Below are 24,078 nucleotides of genomic sequence, written 5' to 3'. Positions count from 1 at the left end.
GGTATTGTTTATAGATTCAGAACATAATTTAATCAATTTTAGAATAAGGCTGTAACGCTACAAAATGTCAAAGTCAAGTCCTGGTCTTTATCCTTTCCTGAATGCACTATGTTTCTTCCCCAGGATGTTCATTCTCGCTACAGGACCGAGGCCCATCAGGATGTGGTGGGAAGGTTCAATGAGAGGTCAGTGGTCTTCAAATACACTGAACAAAAATATAAACGCAACAATCTTACTGAGTTACAGTTCATATAAGGAAGTCAGTCAATTTAAATAAATTCATTAGGCCCTAGTCTATGGATTTCACATAACTGGAAATACAGATATGCACCTGTCACAGATACCCCCCAAAAAGTAGGGCCCTCATGCATTGCAATCAGGCTGTTGATTGTGTCCTGTGACATGTTAGTACTTCCGGGTTGGAGCGAGTGGTCGCATCGGCACTTCGCTCCCGCAGGTAGTATAACTTTTTCATTACATTTCATTATATTTCATTATAGCACAACTGTTTGATTTGTCTAATCTTAGCAATTTCTTCTCAGCTAGCTACATAGCCGTCTTTGTATCAAAGATAATTGCGTAATTATCGTATTTCGCCGTCCTAACGTAGTCTTCACTAGCCAGCTAGCTAACGTCCACTGATTAGCTGCACTGGAGAAACTATTACACTCAACTGAACGACTTGATTAGTGTAGTGTTAGCTAGCTACATAGCTGTCTTTGCTGTCTTCGTATCTTCGTATCCAAGATAATTGTGTTGTTTAGGTTTAGAGTGTGTAGTCTTAGAGTGATTATCTTAATTTACCGAGGTTAGCTAGCCAGCTATTTGTCGTCCTTAACGTAGGAGACTCTGCTAGCTAGCCAACAGCTAGCTAACGTCTTCTGAATAGAACTCAACAACCCGGTCGCATTCGAAGGTAGTATCACATTTTCATTTCATTACAGTACAACGGTTTGATTTGTTTGATCGTAGCTAGCTACATAGCCGTCTTTGTATCAAAGATAATTGTGTAGTCTAGAGCGATTTTCTAGGTTAGCTAGCCAGCTATTGTCGTTCTTTTAACGCAACGTAACGTAAACAACACTACTAGCTAGCCAGCTAGCCCCGAATAGCAGCACTGCAGAAACTATTACACTCAACGGAACGACTTGATTAGTGTAGTGTCAACAACGCACCCACTGCCAGCTAGCCTACTTCAGCAGTACTGTATCATTTTAATCATTTTAGTCAATAAGATTCTTGTTACGTAGCTTAACTTTCTGAACATTCGAGACGTGTAGTCCACTTGTCCTTCCAATCTCCTTTGCATTAGCGTAGCCTCTTCTGTAGCCTGTCAACTATGTGTCTGTTTATCCCTGTTCTCTCCTCTCTGCACAGACCATAAACGCTCCACACCGCGTGGCCGCGGCCACCCTAATCTGGTGGTCCCAGCGCGCACGACCCACGTGGAGTTCCAGGTCTCCGGTAGCCTCTGGAACTGCCGATCTGCGGTCAACAAGGCAGAGTTCATCTCAGCCTATGCCTCCCTCCAGTCCCTCGACTTCTTGGCACTGACGGAAACATGGATCACCACAGACAACACTGCTACTCCTACTGCTCTCTCTTCGTCCGCCCACGTGTTCTCGCACACCCCGAGAGCTTCTGGTCAGCGGGGTGGTGGCACCGGGATCCTCATCTCTCCCAAGTGGTCATTCTCTCTTTCTCCCCTTACCCATCTGTCTATCGCCTCCTTTGAATTCCATGCTGTCACAGTTACCAGCCCTTTCAAGCTTAACATCCTTATCATTTATCGCCCTCCAGGTTCCCTCGGAGAGTTCATCAATGAGCTTGATGCCTTGATAAGCTCCTCTCCTCTTTTGACCTCACCCTCTCACCTTCCCCCCCTACTCACAAGGCAGGCAATACGCTCGACCTCATCTTTACTAGATGCTGTTCTTCCACTAACCTCATTGCAACTCCCCTCCAAGTCTCCGACCACTACCTTGTATCCTTTTCCCTCTCGCTCTCATCCAACACCTCCCACACTGCCCCTACTCGGATGGTATCGCGCCGTCCCAACCTTTGCTCTCTCTCCCCCGCTACTCTCTCCTCTTCCATCCTATCATCTCTTCCCTCCGCTCAAACCTTCTCCAACCTATCTCCTGATTCTGCCTCCTCAACCCTCCTCTCCTCCCTCTCTGCATCCTTTGACTCTCTATGTCCCCTATCCTCCAGGCCGGCTCGGTCCTCCCCTCCCGCTCCGTGGCTCGATGACTCATTGCGAGCTCACAGAACAGGGCTCCGGGCAGCCGAGCGGAAATGGAGGAAAACTCTCCTCCCTGCGGACCTGGCATCCTTTCACTCCCTCCTCTCTACATTTTCCTCCTCGGTCTCTGCTGCTAAAGCCACTTTCTACCACGCTAAATTCCAAGCATCTGCCTCTAACCCTAGGAAGCTCTTTGCCACCTTCTCCTCCCTCCTGAATCCTCCTCCTCCTCCCTCTCTGCAGATAACTTCGTCAACCATTTTGAAAAGAAGGTCGACATCCGATCCTCGTTTGCTAAGTCAAACGACACCGCTGGTTCTGCTCGCACTGCCCTACCCTGTGCTCTGACCTCTCTCTCCAGATGAAATCTCGCGTCTTGTGACGGCCGGCCGCCCAACAACCTGCCCGCTTGACCCTATCCCCTCCTTTCTTCTCCAGACCATTTCCGGAGACCTTCTCCCTTACCTCACCTCGCTCATCAACTCATCCCTGACCGCTGGCTACGTCCCTTCCGTCTTCAAGAGAGCGAGAGTTGCACCCCTTCTGAAAAAACCTACACTCGATCGCCTCCGATGTCAACAATTACAGACCAGTATCCCTTCTTTCTTTTCTCTCAAACTCTTGAACGTGCCGTCCTTGGCCAGCTCTCCCGCTATCTCTCTCTGAATGACCTTCTTGATCCAAATCAGTCAGGTTTCAAGACTAGTCATTCAACTGAGACTGCTCTCCTCTGTATCATGGAGGCGCTCCGCACTGCTAAAGCTAACTCTCTCTCCTCTGCTCTCATCCTTCTAGATCTATCGGCTGCCTTCGATACTGTGAACCATCAGATCCTCCTCTCCACCCTCTCCGAGTTGGGCATCTCCGGCGCGGCCCACGCTTGGATTGCGTCCTACCTGACAGGTCGCTCCTACCAGGTGGCGTGGCGAGAATCTGTCTCCTCACCACGCGCTCTCACCACTGGTGTCCCCCAGGGCTCTGTTCTAGGCCCTCTCCTATTCTCGCTATACACCAAGTCACTTGGCTCTGTCATAACCTCACATGGTCTCTCCTATCATTGCTATGCAGACGACACACAACTGATCTTCTCCTTTCCCCCTTCTGATGACCAGGTGGCGAATCGCATCTCTGCATGTCTGGCAGACATATCAGTGTGGATGACGGATCACCACCTCAAGCTGAACCTCGGCAAGACGGAGCTGCTCTTCCTCCCGGGGAAGGACTGCCCGTTCCATGATCTCGCCATCACGGTTGACAACTCCATTGTGTCCTCCTCCCAGAGCGCTAAGAACCTTGGCGTGATCCTGGACAACACCCTGTCGTTCTCAACCAACATCAAGGCGGTGGCCCGTTCCTGTAGGTTCATGCTCTACAACATCCTCAGAGTACGACCCTGCCTCACACAGGAAGCGGCGCAGGTCCTAATCCAGGCACTTGTCATCTCCCGTCTGGATTACTGCAACTCGCTGTTGGTTGGGCTCCCTGCCTGTGCCATTAAACCCCTTCAACTCATCCAGAACGCCGCAGCCCGTCTGGTGTTCAACCTTCCCAAGTTCTCTCACGTCACCCCGCTCCTCCGTTCTCTCCACTGGCTTCCAGTTGAAGCTCGCATCCGCTACAAGACCATGGTGCTTGCCTACGGAGCTGTGAGGGGAACGGCACCTCAGTACCTCCAGGCTCTGATCAGGCCCTACACCCAAACAAGGGCACTGCGTTCATCCACCTCTGGCCTGCTCGCCTCCCTACCACTGAGGAAGTACAACTCCCGCTCAGCCCAGTCAAAACTGTTCGCTGCCCTGGCCCCCCAATGGTGGAACAAACTCCCTCACGACGCCAGGACAGCGGAGTCAATCACCACCTTCCGGAGACACCTGAAACCCCACCTCTTTAAGGAATACCTAGGATAGGATAAGTAATCCCTCTCACCCCCCCCCCCTTAAGATTTAGATGCACTATTGTATAGTGACTGTTCCACTGGATGTCATAAGGTGAATGCACCAATTTGTAAGTCGCTCTGGATAAGAGCGTCTGCTAAATGACTTAAATGTAAATGTAAATGTTGTGCCACTCCTCTTCAATGGCTGTGCGAAGTTACTGGATATTGGTGGGAACTGGAAGATACTGTTGTACACGCCAAACCAGAGCATGTCTGGTGAATATGCAGGCCATGGAAGAATGAACTTTTTCAGTTTTCAGGAATTGTGTACAGATCCTTGTCACATGGGGCCGTGCATTTTCATGCTGAAACATTAAATGATGGCGGTGGATGAATGGCATGACAATGGGCCTCAAGATCTCGTCACGGTATCTCTGTGCTTTCAAAAATGCAATTGTGTTCGTTGTCTGTAGCTGATGCCTGCCCATAACAACCCTACCGCCACCATACAGCTCAGCATTTAACACCATAGTACCCTCCAAACTCGTCATTAATCTCGAGACCCTGGGTCTCGACCCCCGCCCTGTGCAACTGGGTCCTGGACTTCTGACGGGCAGGTAACATCTCCACCCCGCTGATCCTCAACACTGGGTCCCCACAAGGGTGCGTTCTCAGCCCTCTTCTGTACTCGCTGTTCACGCCGTCATGCACGCCTCCAACTCAATCATAAAGTTTGCAGACGACACTACAGTGGTAGGCTTGATTACCAACAACGACGAGACGGCCTACAGGGAGGAGGTGAGGGCCCTCGGAGTGTGGTGTCAGGAAAATATCCTCACACTCAATATCAACAAAACAAAGGAGATGATCGTGGACTTTAGGAAACAGCAGAGGGAGCAGCCACCTATCCACATCGACGGGATAGTAGTGGAGAGTTTTAAGTTCCTCAGCGTATACATCACGGACAAATTGAAATGGTCCACCCACACAGACCGCGTGGTGAAGAAGGCGCAGCAGCGCCTCTTCAACCTCAGGATGCTGAAGAAATTCGGCTTGCCACCAAAAACACTCACAAACTTTAACAGATGCACAATCGAGAGCATCCTGTCGGGCTGTATCACTGACTGGTATGACAACTGCTCCGCCCACAACCGTAAAGCTCTCCAGAGGGTAGTGAGGTCTACACAACGCATCACCGGGGACAAACTACCTGCCCTACAGGACACCTACACCACCCGATTTCACAGGAAGGCAAAAAAGATCAAGGACAACAATCACCCGAGCCACTGCCTGTTCACCCCACTATTATCCAGAAGGCGAGGTCAGTACAGGTGCATCAATGCCGGGACCGAGAGACTGATAAACAGCTTCTATCTCAAGGCCATTGGACTGTTCAACAGCCATCACCAACATTGAGTGGCTGCTGCCAACATACTTACTCATCTCCAGCCACTTTAATAATGGAAAAATTGATGTAATCAATTTATCACAAGCCACTTTATATTATATAATGTTTACTTACCCTACATTACTCACCTCATATGTATATATCCTGTACGCTATACCATCTACTGCATCTTGCCATCTTGATGTAATGTATCACTCGCCACTTTAAACAATGCCACTTCATATGTTCTCATACCCTACATTACTCATCTCATATGTATATAATATACTCTATGCCATCTACTTCATCTAGCCTATGCCGTTCTGTAACATCACTCATTCATATATCTTTATGTTCATAATCTTTATCCCTTTACACATGTGTGTATAAGGTAGTAGTTGTGGAATTGTTAGGTTAGATTACTCGTTGGTTATTACTGCATTGTTGGAACTAGAAGCACAAGCATTTCGCTACACTTTCATTAACATCTGCTAACTACGTATGTGACAAATACATTTGATTTGATAGGGCACTCTATCCACAACGTTGACATCAGCAAACCACTCGCCCACATGATGCCATACACGCTGTCTTCCATCTGCCTGGTACAGTTGAAACTGGGATTAATCTGTGAAGAGCACACTTCTCCAGCGTGCCAGTGGCCACCAAAGTTAAGCATTTGCTCACTGTAGTTGGCTACAATGCCGAACTGTAGTCGGGACAAGACCCTAGTGAGGACCACGAGCAAGCAGATGAGTTTCCCTGAGATGGTTTCTGACAGTTTGTGCAGAAATTCTTAGGTTGTGCAAATACACAATTTAATCTGGTGTCTGGTCTCAGACTATGTCTGTGGTGAAGAAGCTGGATGTGGAGGTCTTGGGCTGGTGTGGTCACACATGGTCTACGGTTGTGAGGTCGGTTGGACGTACTGCCAAATTCTCTAAAATTACGTGGGATGCGGCTTATAGTAGAGAAATAAACTGTCAATTCTCTGTCATCAGCTCTGGTGGACATTCCTGCAGTCAGCATGCCAATTGCACGGTCCTCCAAAACTTGACATCTGTGGCATTGTGTTGTGTGACAAAACTGCACATTTTAGTGGCCATTCATTGTCCCCAGCACAAGATGCACCTGTGTAATGGTCACGCTGTTTTATCAGCTTCTTGATATGTATGCCACACCTGTCAGGTGGATGGATTATCTTGGTAAAGGAGAAATGCTCTAACAGGTATGTCAACAAATTTGAGAGACACAAGCTTTTTGTGCGTATGGAACATTTCTGGGATATTTTATTTCAGCTCATGAAACATGGGACTAACACTTTACATGTTGCGGTTTGTTTTTGTTCAGTGTAGTTTAAATATGGCCGCCCAATTACAACTCTTGAGGACTATTCTCACAAGGGCTTCCCTGTTCTTTTTTAAATGACTGACAGGCCATATAACCCTAACTGATACCATATATATCCATGGTAACTAACTGCCCTTCCCTCCAGGTTCATCCTATCTCTGTCGTCCTGTAAGACGTGCGTTGTCATTGACGACCAGCTCAACGTCCTGCCCATCTCCAGCCACATTGCCAACATCAAGCCTGTTCCTCCCAAGACTCAGGTAGACACACAATCCCATGCTCCACAGCAATCCTGGGTTATGTTGAGTAGGGCACACTGGAGCAAGGTTCCTTCAGTTTCGTGCCTAGTGAACATGACTTAAGTCAAACTCCATTCATTGACTTCTGGGTTCTAACCTGACCAATCATTTTTCTCCTTCCTGCAGGAGGACAGTCTTTCGCCACGGGAACAGGAGCTGAATGAGTTAAAGGAGTCTCTACAGGACACACAGCCTGTTGGTGTGTTGGTGGACAGCTGCAAGACCATGGACCAGGTCAGGACATACTCTCATATATAAATCAAGGGTATAGGATATTGTCTTACGTCAGATAGCATGAATCCGTCTGCTCTGGTTGAGACTGGCATCACGTGTAACGCCACCCGTCAGAAGACAATTGGGTAAAGGGGTGTAAGGACAGCATTTATTGACTAGTTCATATCCAGGCTTTGCACCTCTCGGTGGAGATCCTGTTATTCACAGTGTGTGTTTCTTAGCTTATGGTTTGTTGCGGTCTCTCCTTCCAAGGCCAAGGCAGTGCTGAAATTCATCGAGGCCATCTCAGAGAAGACCCTACGGAGCACTGTGGCTCTGACTGCAGCTAGAGGCAGGGGCAAGTCTGCAGCACTGGGACTGGCTGTGGCTGGGGCTGTGGCATTTGGGTGCGGTTTACTGCTGAGTCACCTACCTCATCTCTCACACACACACTCATGAGTCTTTACACTTTTAGATTGATCTACGTAGGGTGTGCTTGTCGCTATGTTGGAGGAGACGCACTCGCTAACAGTGATCTGTTTGGAGTCCCTTAAATCACACACTCCATACTGTGACATACTGCTGCTCATAGTGTCCTGTTGTCCTTCTCCACAGCTACTCCAACATCTTCATCACCTCCCCCAGCCCAGACAACCTGCACACTCTGTTTGAATTCATCTTCAAAGGCTTCGATGCCCTTCAATACCAGGTGACCCTTCTCTTTGTCTATAGTCTCTGGATGTGAGTGAACTATATGTCAGACAATGGAAGTTATTAAATATATTCCTGACTTAAACGTCCCATTCCCAGGAGCACCTGGACTATGAGATCATCCAGTCTCTGAACCCTGAGTTCAGCAAGGCTGTGGTTAGAGTCAACATCTTTAAGGAGCATAGACAGACTATTCAGTACATCCACCCGGCTGACTCAGTGAAGCTGGGTCAGGCTGAGCTGCTGGTGATAGATGAAGCTGCAGCCATTCCCCTTCCTCTGGTCAAGAAGCTGCTCGGACCATACCTGGTCTTCATGGCCTCCACCATCAACGGGTCAGTGGTGTGTGTGTATGTGATTCTGGTGTACCATAGCGCAAACTGTCTGTGTTCCTGATTTCCCCTTTTTATCCCTAAAGGTATGAGGGCACAGGTCGTTCTCTCTCCCTGAAGTTGATCCAACAGTTGAGGCAGCAGAGTTCAGAGAGCCAGCAGAGTCTGTCAGCAGAGAACAGGAGCACCAATACAGCCAGGCTAAATGCAGGTGACCAACACACCCTTACTACATTTTACATGTATCTTTTAGTCATGTAGCAGACCCTAGTCTTATCCAGATTCACACTCAATGCATTCTACTACTGTAGGTAAAACCAACGATATTTCTACAAAATAACTATCTCCAAAGTCAATGCTAGTATTGAAAGACTAATGCGGTTGTAATTAAGATTTACAAAAAATACATTCCATTGCATCTGTACCTGTAATGTGTTTTAATTATTTTATTCCTCCTCTCCCAGCTCGCTCCCTCCAAGAGGTGTCCCTCCATGAGTCCATCCGTTATGCCATGGGAGACCCTGTAGAGAAGTGGCTCAACGAGCTGCTGTGTCTGGACTGTCTAAACATCCCCAGAGTCATCTCTGGCTGCCCCCTGCCACAGACCTGCGACCTGTATCCTTTCATGGTGCAATAGATAATGCTGCTCAGTGGTTATTTCTCAAGCTCCATTCCTCAGCTTTACAAGGGCTGCTGTTTGGCAACAAAACAAATTCAGTATTTTGGCCTTTCATGGCACGCTATATCATTGTCTTAGTCATTGCTGCTGGTGTCATCCTTAACCTGTGTTGTACAGATACTATGTGAACAGAGACACACTGTTCTGCTACCACAAGGCATCTGAAGCCTTCCTACAGAGACTCATGGCTCTCTATGTGGCTTCGCACTACAAGGTGAGCCTGAGCATTGCACACACTTGTAAAAAGTACACAAATACAAAGCAGTGATCATCAGGATCATACTGCAGATCCAAAAAGTAACACCCCCCCCCCCCCCGCCACATCTCTATCTTAGATGGTAATTAATATAAAGATGATGGTAATTAATATTAACAGAACATGCAAGTCGAGGATGCACTTTGAAGACATTAGGATAACTGTCCAAATGTTACTTTCCCTCTACAAACAAGACGAGTAACGTACAGCAAAATCGCTTGCCTATGTCAATCTACCATCCCCCATAGTAGAGAAGTTTACCTATTCTATTGGAAGTAGCCTATTCCAAACAGACTCTGGGACAGTTGTGTGTGATGCTAAAAAGAAATGAGTGATGCAACAGATTAGGGCGTTTAGCTTCAAGGCAGTATGCTTCGCCGGAATGTGCGTTCTATAATGCAATTAGTGGGAAAACACTGTCAGAAGCGCACCACACATGAGAGCGGTTTCATCTATCAGAGATGAAAATGTCTGTTAGAAATTTAGAAAGAGGAGATCTAATATGCAACAACTAGCATGGGTTGCTAATATGACTAGGATTGTGCCTTTGCATACTGGACAATTAAAGAAAGTTGATATTAAATAATTGCCTCCATGGATATGGTCTGATTTTGGCTAGGCTACTTTGAAGGTAAGACATGCCTCATAATATGTAGTAAAATGTTCAGGTGTCAAACAATTAACTATATGTTTTCAAAATGCATACTGCCTGCATACTGCCTCCAGCTCATCCCTCACTTATCCCTTACTACAAATTCGTTGCCAAACCAACTGGCTCCAGGTCATCTATAAGTCTTTGCGAGGTAAAGCCCCGCCTTATCTCAGCTCACTGGTCGCCATAGCAACACCCACCCGCGCTCCAGCAGGTATATTTCACTGCTCATCCCCCAAAGCCAACACTTCCTTTGGCCGCCTTGTCTTCCAGTTCTCTGCTGCCAATGACTGGAGCGAATTGCAAAAATCTCATATCGCCCTCTAACTTTAAGCATCAGCTGTCAGAGCAGCTTACCGATCACTGGCTGTGTACAGGTACAATCTGTGAATAGCACTCCCATCCCCATAGTATTACTTGCTCTTTTGCACCCCAGTATCACCCGACCTCAACCCAATTGAGATGGTTTGGGATGAGTTGGACCACAAAGTGAAGGAAAAGCAGCCAACAAGTGCTCGGCATATGTGGGAACTCCTTCAAGACTGTTGGAAAAGCATTTAATGTGCTGGTTGAGAGAATGCCAAGAGTGTGCAAAGCTGTCATCAAGACTTAAGGGTGGCTACTTTGAACAATCTGAAATATAAAATATATTTTGATTAAACTTTTTTTGGTCACTACACGATTCCATATGTGTTATTTCATAGTTTTGATGTCGTCAAAATTAAGAAAAACCCTTGATTGAATAGGGGTCTAAACTTTTGACTGGTACTATGTGTGACCATTCTAATCTATCAAACGCTTTTTCTGCATCAAAATAACTGCCCAAGGAGCTTTGGTTTGTGATGAAGCATGTGAAATATGTAATAGATGACTGCTGTTATCTGAGGATAACACACCCACTTTGGTCCGGATGTACCAATTTGGCTAAGTTAGTTTCGAAACGGGATAACAGACTTTGTGATGGTGAGAACACAAAAACTGCAAAATAAGTGCTGTACGAACCTTTGAACAGTGGGCCTAATTGGTTCCGAAATGTTAAATAGACCTCAGGAGGAGTACCATCCCAACCAGGTGATTTGTCTTTTTTCATGTTATCCAATGCCACGTTGAGTTCATGAAGCGACAGAAAGCCGGCGTTCTGAGCTGAGAATAGTTTTTTTTAAACGACTCCATCTGACTTGGTGTGGATTTATAATCAGAGGTGTACAATAGTTGTTTTTCTATACAAACTTGAAAATCTTTGGTTGTTTCGCCTGATTCAGATTCAATAGTTGCTTATTTATCATTACTGATACCTGGTCTGAAAAAAGACTTGGAACCACTATCATTGTTTACAACTTTTCCAATTCTGATATCTTTTAAATGTGAATTATTCAGTCCAGATGCAGATGCAGCATCCTTGTTTTTAATAAAACCTTCGATGGCATCCCATAAAATCAGAGGATCATTGACAGTTTTTGTTGATCATTATGAATTCATTCAATTCAGTTTCAAATTGTTCAAAGAAAGTATGATTTTGTGGTAAGTAAAAATTAAAGCACCATCTTGTGACTCTCTTTTAGGAACTTCTTAAATGTGTATCTGTCAGTAGTAAGCATAATGATAGGCTCATATGTAGAATTTCAGTTTTCTTAATTATAAAGAAAATTGAGGTAGATAACAGTACGAAACCCAATTCTGGAGAATGTTTTGTCTGGTTGAAGAAAGTGTACTATTGTTTTGTTTCAGTGTTATAAACTCACCAGGCATCAATGAGGTTGTAATAAGAGAATACATTTTGGAGCCTTGGTTGCCTGTGGATTACAGTTGGTCTTATTAGATTTGTCCCACTAACCTGGTGGCTCCTCTATAGACTAACCTTCCTCCTGTGTATATCTGTTTTCTTACCGATTTTTGCCTTTGATGGTTCCAGAACTCTCCCAACGACCTGCAGATGTTGTCAGATGCCCCGGCACATCACCTCTTCTGCCTACTGCCTCCTGTTCCTCCCACACAGAACTCACTGCCAGAGGTCCTGGCTGTCATACAGGTGAATAAACTGAGCCTACCATCAAAAACAATGGAGAGCAATGCATCCCATAACATTTTTACATGGCAATAGCTGTTCTGTCATTCATAACCTGATTACGGTGTCCACCCACAGTGCTCAGAATGACAAATCACATTTAGATTACGGTAATTCATGTTAACATAACATGCAAGTCGAGGATGCAACAATGTGCGGTCCTTCTTACCGAAATTTGATTGCACACTTTGAAGATGTTGGAATGAATGTGCTTTTCCTCAGCCAACAAGACGAGTAACGAACAGCAAAATCACAAGCCCGTGTCAATCTACTGTCCCCACAGTAGAAAATGTAACTATTCTATTGGTCATCTTGTCAAGGGAAAAAATTGCCTATTTTTATTTATTTTATTTCACCTTTATTTAACCAGGTAGGCAAGTTGAGAACAAGTTCTCATTTACAATTGCGACCTGGCCAAGAAAGCAAAGCAGTTCGACACATACACAGAGTTACACATGGAGTAAAACAAACAGTCAATAATACAGTATAAACAAGTCTATATACGATGTGAGCAAATGAGGTGAGAAGGGAGGTAAAGGCAAAAAAGGCCATGGTGGCAAAGTAAATACAATATAGCAAGTAAAACACTGGAATGGTTGATTTGCAGTGGAAGAATGTGCAAAGTATAAATAAAAATAATGGGGTGCAAAGGAGCAAAAAAATAATAATAATAAATACAGTAGGGAAAGAGGTAGTTGTTTGGGCTAAATTATAGGTGGACTATGTACAGGTGCAGTAATATGTGAGCTGCTCTTGACAGTTGGTGCTTAAAGCTAGTGAGGGAGAAGTGTTTCCAGTTTCAGAGATTTTTGTAGTTCGTTCCAGTCATTGGCAGCAGAGAACTGGAAGGAGAGGCGGCCAAAGAAAGAATTGGTTTTGGGGGTGATGAGAGAGATATACCTGCTGGAGCGTGTGCTACAGGTGGGAGATGCTATGGTGACCAGCGAGCTGAGATAAGGGAGGACTTTACCTAGCAGGGTCTTGTAGATGACATGGAGCCAGTGGGTTTGGCGACGAGTGTGAAGCGAGGGCCAGCCAACGAGAGCGTACAGGTCGCAATAGTGGGTAGTATATGGGGCTTTGGTGACAAAACGGATTGCACTGTGATAGACTGAATCCAATTTGTTGAGTAGGGTATTGGAGGCTATTTTGTAAATGACATCGCCAAAGTCGAGGATTGGTAGGATGGTCAGTTTTACAAGGGTATGTTTGGCAGCATGAGTGAAGGATGCTTTGTTGCGAAATAGGAAGCCAATTCTAGATTTAACTTTGGATTGGAGTTGTTTGATATGGGTCTGGAAGGAGAGTTTACAGTCTAACCAGACACCTAAGTATTTGTAGTTGTCCACGTATTCTAAGTCAGAGCCGTCCAGAGTAGTGATGTTGGACAGGCGGGTAGGTGCAGGTAGCGATTGGTTGAAGAGCATGCATTTAGTTTTACTTGTATTTAAGAGCAATTGGAGGCCACGGAAGGAGAGTTGTATGGCATTGAAGCTTGCCTGGAGGGTTGTTAACAGTGTCCAAAAAAGGGCCAGAAGTATACAGAATGGTGTCGTCTGCGTAGAGGTGGATCAGAGACTCACCAGCAGCAAGAGCGACCTCATTGATGTATACAGAGAAGAGAGTCTGTCCAAGAATTGAACCCTGTGGCACCCCCATAGAGACTGCCAGAGGTCCGGACAGCAGACCCTCCGATTTGACACACTGAACTCTATCAGAGAAGTAGTTGGTGAACCAGGCGAGGCAATCATTTGAGAAACCAAGGCTGTCGAGTCTGCCGATGAGGATGTGGTGATTGACAGTCGAAAGCCTTGGCCAGATCAATGAATACGGCTGCACAGTAATGTTTCTTATCGATGGCGGTTAAGATATCGTTTAGGACCTTGAGCGTGGCTGAGGTGCACCTATGACCAGCTCTGAAACCAGATTGCATAGCAGAGAAGGGATGGTGAGATTTGAAATGGTCGGTAATCTGTTTGTTGACTTGGCTTTCGAAGACTTTAGAAAGGCATGGTAGGATAGATATAGGTCTGTAGCAGTTTGGGTCAAGAGTGACCGCAGCTTCTTTCCAATCTTTGGGAATCTCAGGCGACACGAAAGAGAGGTTGAACAGGCTAGTAAATAGGGGCGGCAACAATTTTGGCAGATACTTTTAGAAAGAAAGGGTCCAGATTGTCTAGCCAGGCTGATTTGTAGGGGTCCAGATTTTGCAGCTCTTTCAGAACATCAGCTGAACGGATTTCGGAGAAGGAGAAATGGGGAAGGCTTGGGCGGGTTGCTGTTGGGGGTGCAGTGCTGTTGGCCCGGGGTAGGAAAGCATGGCCAGCCGTAGAAAAATGCTTATTGAAATTCTCAAAATTCTCAATTATAGTGGATTTATCAGTGGTGACAGTGTTTCCCATCTTCAGTGCAGTGGGCAGCTGGGAGTAAGTGTTGCAGGAAGCAAATGTCTGCTTGACATTTGCCTTTACCTCCCTTATCTCACCTCATTTGCTCACATTGTATATCAACTTATTTTTCTACTGTATTATTGACTGTTTGTTTTACTCCATGTGTAACTCTGTGTATGTGTCGAACTGCTTTGCTTTCTTGGCCAGGTCGCAATTGTAAATGAGAACTTGTTCTCAACTTGCCTATCTGGTTAAATAACGGTAAAATAAAATAAATAAACCTGGCGCGGGTTCCTTCATCAAGGAGTGCAGTTGGTTGAGGGAAAAAGGACAGAACGTAGCCTGGCAAAGCAACCGACTTATGACAGTGCCTGCACCGGCCTCAGTGGGACAGGCCTTTGTGTACTCTCTGTGGCAGACCGTGTGCATGCCGCATCGGATTCTACAGTCAGCAAACTCACAAGCCGTAGTAGAAATCATCATCATCATCATCTGATATGATCGACTAAAGTTTGTGTGTGCATAATGTTCCTCTCAGGTGTGTCTGGAAGGAGAGATCTCTCGTCAGTCCATCCTCAACAGTCTGTCCAGAGGAAAGAAGGCTTCCGGTGACCTCATCCCCTGGACCGTGTCAGAGCAGGTATTGAGAATACAGGCCTGGAGCCATATGGCTTCCCACTGATAATCTCACACTATTGGCATTGATCAGTTCTAATGTCGTGCTCTCTCTGCAGTTCCAAGACCCCGAGTTTGGCAGTCTGTCTGGAGGCAGGGTGGTGCGCATCTCTGTCAACCCTGACTATCAGGGGGTAAGTTCTGTTTTTTTTTCCCCTGTATTTCATGGTTTGTCAGTTGTGCTTGTGCAGTGCAGCTCTCTAAACCGACATATTTTGGTTCCGACTTTCCAAAGCGATTGAGTTGTATGTAGGTGTGTTGACTATGTGGGGCTACAGTGTGATTTTGCCAATCAGTCCCTTAATCTTCAGTACCAGTCATAAGTTGACACACCTACTCATTCAAGGGTTTTATTTTTTACTATTTTCTACATTGTAGAATAATAGTGGCGACATCACAACCCATGAATGAACACGTATGGAATCATGTAGTAAGCAAAAAAGTGTTAAACAAATCAAAATGTATTTAAATATTTGAGATTCTTCAAAGTAGCTACCCTTTGCCTTGATGACAGCTTTGCACACACTTGGCATTCTCTCAACCAGCTTCATGAAGTAGTCACCTGGAATGGATTTCAATTAACAGGCGTGCCTCAAGTTATTTTGTGGAATTTCTTTCATTTTAATGCGTTTGAGCCAAACAGTTGTGTTGTGACAAGGTAGGGGTGGTATACGGAAGATAGCCCTATTTGGGGAAAGACTCAATCATATTATGGCAAGAACAGCTCAAATAAGCACAGATAAATGACAGTCCATTACTTTAAGACATGGTCATTCAATCTGGAAAATGTCAAGAACTTTGAAAGTGTAGTCTCAAAAACCATCAAGCAGGCTCTCATGAGGACCGCCACGGGAAAGGAAGACCAAGAGTTACCTCTGCTGCACAGGTTAATTTAATTAGAGTTAACTGCACCTCAGATTGCAGCACTAAATCCTTCAGAGTTCAAGTAACAGGCACATCTCAACATCAACTGTTCAGAGGATCCTGCGTGAATCAGGCCTTTATGGTCAAATTGGAAACAACTACTAAAGGACGCCAAAAAGAAGACTTGCTTGGGCCAGGGAACACAAGCAATGGACATTCGACCGGTGGAAATCCGTCCTTTGGTCCGAGTCCAAATGTGCGGTTTTTGGTTCCAACCGCCGTGTCTTTAAGACGCAGAGTAGGTGAACGGATATTCTCTGCATGTGTGGTTCCCACAGTGAAGCGAGGAGGTGGTGTGGGGTTGCTTTGCTGGTGACAGTCAGTGATCTATTTAGAATTCAAGGCTCACCTAACACTGTGTAAGGGCTATTTGACCAAGAAGGAGAGTGATTGAGTGCTGCATCAGATGACCTGGCCTCCACAATCACCCGACCTCAACCCAATTGAGATTGTTACAGATTATTTTATTTTTTTGAAACCATTGGTCACATACACATGGTTAGCAGATGTTAAAGTGAGTGTAGTGTAATGCTTGTGCTTCAAGTTCCGACAGTGCAGTAATATATAACAAGTAATCTAACCATTTCCCAACAACTACCTAATACACCCAAATCTAAAGTGGTGAATGAGAATATGTACATATAAGTATATGGACGGCCGAGCGGCATAGGCAAGGTGCAGTAGATGATATAAAATACAGTATATACATGTGATATGAGTAATGTAAGATATGTAGAAATGATTTAAAGTGGCATTGTTTAAAGTGACTCGTGATCCATTTATTAAAGTATCCAGTGATTTAGGTCTCAATGTAGGCAGCAGCCTCTGATTTAGTGATTGCTGTTGAGCAGTCTGATGGCCATGAGATAGAAGCTGTTTCTCAATCTCTGTCTCAGCTTTGATGCACCTGTACTGACCTCGCCTTGAACAGGCAGTGGCTTGGATGGTTGTTGTCCTTGTGGATCTTTTTGACCTTCCTGTGACATTGGGTGCTGTAGGTCCCTGCGGACCTGGCATCCTTTCACTCCCTCTTCTCTACATTTTCCTCCTCTGTCTCTGCTGCTAAAGCCACTTTCTACCACTCTAAATTCCAAGCATCTGCCTCTAACCCTAGGAAGCTCTTTGCCACCTTCTCCTCCCTCCTGAATCCCCCCCCCCTCCCTCTCTGCAGATGACTTCGTCAACCATTTTGAAAAGAAGGTCGACGACATCCGATCCTCGTTTGCTAAGTCAAACGACACCGCTGGTTCTGCTCACACTGCCCTACCCTGTGCTCTGACCTCTTTCTCCCCTCTCTCTCCAGATGAAATCTAGCGTCTTGTGACGGCCGGCCGCCCAACAACCTGCCCGCTCGACCCTATCCCCTCCCCTCTTCTCCAGACCATTTCCGGAGACCTTCTCCCTTACCTCACCTCGCTCATCAACTTATCCCTGACCGCTGGCTACGTCCCTTCCGTCTTCAAGAGAGCGAGAGTTGCACCCCTTCTGAAAAAACCTACACTCGATCCCTCCGATGTCAACAACTACAGACCAGTATCCCTTTCTTTTCTCTCCAAAACTCTTGAACGTGCCGTCCTTGGTCAGCTCTCCCGCTATCTCTCTCAGAATGACCTTCTTGATCCAAATCAGTCAGGTTTCAAGACTAGTCATTCAACTGAGACTGCTCTTCTCTGTATCACGGAGGCGCTCCGCACCGCTAAAGCTAACTCTCTCTCCTCTGCTCTCGTCCTTCTAGACCTATCGGCTGCCTTCGATACTGTGAACCATCAGATCCTCCTCTCCACCCTCTCCGAGTTGGGCATCTCCGGCGCGGCCCACGCTTGGATTGCATCCTACCTGACAGGTCGCACCTACCAGGTGGCGTGGCGAGAATCTGTCTCCTCACCACGCGCTCTCACCACTGGTGTCCCCCAGGGCTCTGTTCTAGGCCCTCTCCTATTCTCGCTATACACCAAGTTACTTGGCTCTGTCATAACCTCACATGGTCTCTCCTATCATTGCTATGCAGACGACACACAATTCATCTTCTCCTTTCCCCCTTCTGATGACCAGGTGGCGAATCGTATCTCTGCATGTCTGGCAGACATATCAGTGTGGATGACGGATCACCACCTCAAGCTGAACTTCGGCAAGACGGAGCTGCTCTTCCTCCCGGGGAAGGACTGCCCGTTCCATGATCTCGCCATCACGGTTGACAACTCCATTGTGTCCTCCTCCCAGAGCGCTAAGAACCTAAGAACCTTGGCGTGATCCTGGACAACACCCTGTCGTTCTCAACTAACATCAAGGCGGTGGCCCGTTCCTGTAGGTTCATGCTCTACAACATCCGCAGAGTACGACCCTGCCTCACACAGGTAGCGGCGCAGGTCCTAATCCAGGCACTTGTCATCTCCCGTCTGGATTACTGCAACTCGCTGTTGGCTGGGCTCCCTGCCTGTGCCATTAAACCCCTACAACTCATCCAGAACGCCGCAGCCCGTCTAGTGTTCAACCTTCCCAAGTTCTCTCGCGTCCCTCCGCTCTCTCCACTGGCTTCCAGTTGAAGCTCGCATCCGCTACAAGACCATGGTGCTTGCCTACGGAGCTGTGAGGGGAACGGCACCTCAGTACCTCCAGGCTCTGATCAGGCCCTACACCCAAATAAGGGCACTGCGTTCATCCACCTCTGGCCTGCTCGCCTCCCTACCACTGAGCAAGTACAGTTCCCGCTCAGCCCAGTCAAAACTGTTCGCTGCTCTGGCTCCCCAATGGTGGAACAAACTCCCTCACGACGCCAGGACAGCGGAGTCAATCACCACCTTCCGGAGACACCTGAAACCCCACCTCTTTAAGGAATACCTAGGATAGGATAAAGTAATCCTTCTCACCCCCCCCTCCCTTAAAAGATTTAGATGCACTATTGTAAAGTGGCTGTTCCACTGGATGTCATAAGGTGAATGCACCAATTTGTAAGTCGCTCTGGATAAGAGCGTCTGCTAAATGACTTAAATGTAATGTAAATGTAGGTGTCATGGAGGGTAGGTAGTTTTCCCCCGGTGATGCGTTGTGCAGACCGCACCACCCTCTGGAGAGCCTTGCGGTTGAGGGCGGTGCAGTTGCCGTACCAGGCTATGATGCAGCCCGACAGGATGCATCTGTAAAAGTTTCAGTGTTTTTGGTGACAAGCCAAATTTCTTCAGCCTCCTGAGGTTCAAGAGGCGCTGTTGCGCCTTCTTACCCACACTGTGTGTGTGGACCATTTCAGTTTGTCTGTGATGTTTATGCCCAGGAACTTAACTTTCCACTGCTGTCCCTTCGACGTGGATAGGGGGTGTGCTCCCTCTTTTGTTTCCTGAAGTCCACGATCATCTCATTTAGTTTTTTTGATGTTGAGTAGGAGGTTGTTTTCCTGACACGGCACTTCGAGCGCCCTCACCTCCTCCCTGTAGGCCGGCTCGTCGTTGTTGGTAATCAAGCCCACTACTGTTGTGTCGTCTGCTAACTTGATGATTGATTTGGAGACGTGCATGACCACACAGTCGTGAGTGAACAGGGAGTACAGGAGAGGGTTGAGTACAGGAGAGGGTTGAGCACACCCTTGCGGATCCCCAGTATTGAGCGTCAGCGAAGTGGAGATTGTTTCCTACCTTCACCATCTGGGGGTGGCCCGTCAAAGTCCAGGACCCAGTTGCACAGGGAGGGGTTGAGACCCAGGGCCTCCAGCTTGATGATGAGCTTGGAGGGTACTATGGTGTTGAATGCTGAGCTGTAGTCAATGAGCAGCATTCTTACATAGGTATTCTTCTTGTCCAGATGGGATAGTGCAATGGCGATTGCGTCATCCGTGGACCTGTTTGGGCGGTATGCAAAGTGGGTTGATAGTGGCCGGTAAGGTGGCGGTGATATGCTCCTTGAATAGTCTCAAAGCACTTCATGATGACAGAAGTGAGTACTATGGGGCGGTCGTCATTTAGTTCAGTTACCTTTGCCTTCTTGGGTACAGGAACAATGTTAGTCATCTTGATGCATGTGGGGACAACAGACTGGGATAGGGAGTGATTAAATATATCCGTAAACACCCCAGCCAGCTGGCCTGCGCATGCTCTGAGGACGCAGCTAGCGATGCCGTCTGGGCCAGCAGCCTTGCAAAGGTTAACTTCTTATGGCTGCAATCCTGTTAACTGGAGCGATTTGACAACAGCCCGTCAGTGTAGGATGCCATTTTCAAAACATCAAAAATCTCATAATTAACATTCCTCAAACGTACATGTCTCATACCATTTTAAAGCTATTCCCGTTGTTAATCCCACCACAGTGTCCGATTTCAAATATGCTTTACAGCAAAAGCACAAATGATTGTTAGGTCACTACATAGCCACAGAAAAACAGCCATTTTTTCCCTCCAGCCAAAGAGAGGAGTTTCAAAAAGCAGAAAATAGAGATAAAATGAATCCCTAACGTTTGAACGTAATCAGATGACACTAATAGGACTTCATGTTACACAATACATGTATGTTTTGTTTGATAAAGTTCATATTTATCAAAATGAGTTTACATTGGCGCGTTACATTCACTAGCTCCAAAAACATCCATTGATTTTGCATAGCCATATCGTTAAACAGAAATACTCATCATAAATGTAGACGATAATACAAGTTATACACATGGAATTATAGATATACCTATCCTTATTGCAACCGCTGTGTCTGATTTCAAAAAAACTTTACGGAATAAGCCAGCCATGCAATAATCTGAGACGGTGCTCAGAAATGTCACAATAGCCACCATGTTGACGTCAACATAAACAAGAAATTACATGATAAATATTCCCTTAACTTTGATCTACATCAGAAAGCACTCCAGGAATCCCAGGTCAACAATAAATGTTTGTTTTGTTCGAAAGTGTCTGTTATTTATGTCCAAATACCTTCTTTTGTTAGCGCGTTTGGTATACATTTCCAAACGCTCATTCTGGTCAGTGTTATATCGGACAAGAAATTTAAAAAGTTATATTACCGGTCGAAGAAACATTTCAAACTAAGTACAGAATCAATCATTAGGATGTTTTTAACATATAGCTTCAATAAAGTTCCAACCGGAGTACTCCTGGTCTTCGTGAGCAATGGAACGCAAGTGACTACCATGAGAAATAAGCATGATCAGAAAATGACACCTGACTGATTCTGCTATCATTCACTCCCACAACACCATAGAAGTCTCATAATAATTCATATTGATGGTTGACATCTAGTGGAACCCCTAGGCAGTGCAACATTATCTCAAGGCGATTTCATTGGGGACTCTGGTGAATACATACAAAGCTCAGATTTCTGACTTCCTGTTTTGATTTCAACTCAGGATTTTGCCTGTCATATTATTTATTTATTTTTGCTCCTTTGCAGCCCATTATTTTTATTTCTACTTTGTACATTCTTCCAAATCTACCATTCCAGTGTTTTACTTGCTACACTGCTCAAAAACATAAAGGGAACACTAAAATAACACATCCAAGATCTGAATGAATGAAATATTCTTATTAAATACTTTTTTCTTTACATGGTTGAATGTGCTGACAACAAAATCACACAAATTATCAATGGAAATCAAATTTATCAACCCATGGCGGTCTGGATTTGGAGTCACACTCATAATTAAAGTGGAAAACCACACTACAGGCTGATCCAACTTTGATGTAATGTCCTTAAAACAAGTCAAAATGAGGCTCAGTAGTGTGTGTGGCCTCCATGTGCCTGTATGACCTCCCTACAATGCCTGGGCATGCTCCTGATGAGGTGGCGGATGGTCTCCTGAGGGATCTCCTCCCAGACCTGGACTAAAGCATCCGCCAACTCCTGGACAGTCTGTGGTGCATGGAGCGAGACATGATGTCCCAGATGTGCTCAATTGGATTCAGGTCTGGGGAACGGGCGGGCAAGTCCATAGCATCACTGCCTTCCTCTTGCGGGAACTGCTGACACTCCAGCCACATGAGGTTTAGCATTGTCTTGCATTAGGAGGAACCCAGGGCCAACCGCACCAGCATATGGTCTCACAAGGTGTCTCATCTCGGTACCTAATGGCAGTCAGGCTACCTCTGGCGAGCACATGGAGGGCTGTGCGGCCCCCCCAAAGAAATGCCACACCATGACTGACCCACCGCCAAACAGGTCATGCTGGAGGATGTTGCAGGCAGGAGAACGTTCTCCACAGCGTCTCCAGACTCTGTCACGTCTGTCACATGTGCTCAGTGTGAACCTGCTTTCATCTGTGAAGAGCACAGGGCGCCAGTGGCGAATTTGCCAATCCTTGTGTTCTCTGGCAAATGCCAACCGTCCTGCACGGTGTTGTGCTGTAAGCACAACCCCCACCTGTGGACGTCGGGCCCTCATACCACCCTCATGGAGTCTATTTCTGACCGTTTGAGCAGACACATGCACATTTGTGGCCTGCTGGAGGTCATTTTGCAGGGCTTTGGCAGTGCTCCTCCTGCTCCTCCTTGCACAAAGGCAGAGTTAGTGGTCCTGCTGCTGGGTTGTTGCCCTCCTACGGCCTCCTCCACGTCTCCTGATGTACTGGCCTGTCTCCTGGTAGCGCCTCCATGCTCTGGACACTACGCTGACAGACACAGCAAACCTTCTTGCCACAGCTCCATTGATGTGCCATACTGGATGAGCTGAACTACTACCAGAGCCACTTGTGTGGGTTGTAGACTCAGTCTCATGCTACCACTAGAGTGAAAGCACCGCCAGCATTCAAAAGTGACCAAAACATCAGCCAGGAAGCATAGTAACTGAGAAGCGGTCTGGTCACCACCTGCAGAACCACTCCTTTATTAGGGGTGTCTTGCTAAATGCCTATAATTTCCACCTGTTGTCTATTCCATTTGCACAACAGCATGTGACATTTATTGTCAATCAGTGTTGCTTCCTAAGTGGACAGTTTGATTTCACAGAGGTGTGATTGACTTGGAGTTACATTGTGTTGTATAAGTGTTCCCTTTATTTTTGTATTTACTTTGCCACCATGGCCTTTTTTTGCCTTTACCTCCCGTCTCACCTCATTTGCTCACATTGTATATAGACTTGTTTCTACTGTATTATTGACTGTATGTTTGTTTTACTCCATGTGTAACTGTGTTGTTGAATGTGAGAACTGCTTTGCTTTATCTTGGCCAGGTCGCAATTGTAAATGAGAACTTGTTCTCAACTTGCCTACCTGGTTAAATAAAGGTGAAATAAATAAAAATAAATAAATAAAAAATATATAAAAATCAGTTCTGTTATACTCAGACATCATTCAAACCGTTTTAGAAACTTTAGAGTTTTCTATCCTACACTAATAATAATATGCATATATTAGCAACTGAGACTGAGGAGCAGGTCGTTTACTTTAGGCACCTTATTCATCCAAGCTACTCAATACTGCCCCCCTGTCATAAGAAGTTAACATGTTGTAAATGTTTTACTCACGTCAGCCACTGAGGGGGGGGCGAGCGCAGTCTTTGTTAGCGAACTGCGATGTTGGCACTGTATTATCCTCAAAGCGGGCAAAGAAGGTGTTTAGTTTGTCTGGAAGCATAATGTCGGTATCCATGATGTGGCTGTTTTTGTAGTCTGTGATTTCCTGTAGACCCTGCCACATACGTCTCATGTCTGAGCTGTTGAATTGCGCCACCACCTTGTCCCTGTACTGCCATTTCGCTTGTAACATCAAACAAGTAGTTTGGGATGAGTTGGACCGCAGAGTGAAGGAAAAGCAGCCAACAACTGCTCAGCATATGTGGGAACTCCTTCAAGACTGTTGGAAAATAATTTCAGGTGAAGCTGGTTGAGAGAATGCCAAGAGTGCAAAGCTGTTATCAAGGCAAAGGGTGGCTACTTTGAACAATTTAAAATATATTTTGATTTGTTCAACACTTTCTTGGTTACTTCATGATTCCATATGGGTTATTTCATAGTTTTGATGTCTTTACTATTATTCTACAATGTAGAAAATAAAGAAAAACCCTTGAATTAGTAGGTGTCTAAACTTTTGACTGGTACTTT

At 45.9% G+C, this 24,078-nt stretch overlaps 1 protein-coding gene across 1 annotated transcript in view; it reads left to right on the top strand.

Moving 5' to 3' along the window:
* The window catches only part of nat10 (N-acetyltransferase 10), a 38,507-nt gene that overhangs the window by 9,820 nt on the left and 4,609 nt on the right, over window positions 1-24,078 (top strand). Inside the window, exons 6-17 of the mRNA XM_046313773.1 lie at window positions 124-185; window positions 7,004-7,118; window positions 7,284-7,391; window positions 7,644-7,777; window positions 7,986-8,079; window positions 8,181-8,416; window positions 8,500-8,624; window positions 8,878-9,028; window positions 9,210-9,306; window positions 11,913-12,029; window positions 14,994-15,095; window positions 15,190-15,264. Of these exons, the coding sequence (XP_046169729.1) occupies window positions 124-185; window positions 7,004-7,118; window positions 7,284-7,391; window positions 7,644-7,777; window positions 7,986-8,079; window positions 8,181-8,416; window positions 8,500-8,624; window positions 8,878-9,028; window positions 9,210-9,306; window positions 11,913-12,029; window positions 14,994-15,095; window positions 15,190-15,264 (1,416 nt within the window). The remainder of the gene's footprint in view (window positions 1-123; window positions 186-7,003; window positions 7,119-7,283; window positions 7,392-7,643; window positions 7,778-7,985; window positions 8,080-8,180; window positions 8,417-8,499; window positions 8,625-8,877; window positions 9,029-9,209; window positions 9,307-11,912; window positions 12,030-14,993; window positions 15,096-15,189; window positions 15,265-24,078) is intronic.

This window comes from Oncorhynchus gorbuscha, linkage group LG02, assembly GCF_021184085.1.
Source record: "Oncorhynchus gorbuscha isolate QuinsamMale2020 ecotype Even-year linkage group LG02, OgorEven_v1.0, whole genome shotgun sequence".
Classification (NCBI taxonomy): domain Eukaryota; kingdom Metazoa; phylum Chordata; class Actinopteri; order Salmoniformes; family Salmonidae; genus Oncorhynchus; species Oncorhynchus gorbuscha.
The sequence above is the reverse complement of the archived record's forward strand: the minus strand, read 5'-3'. Positions and strand labels throughout refer to the sequence as shown.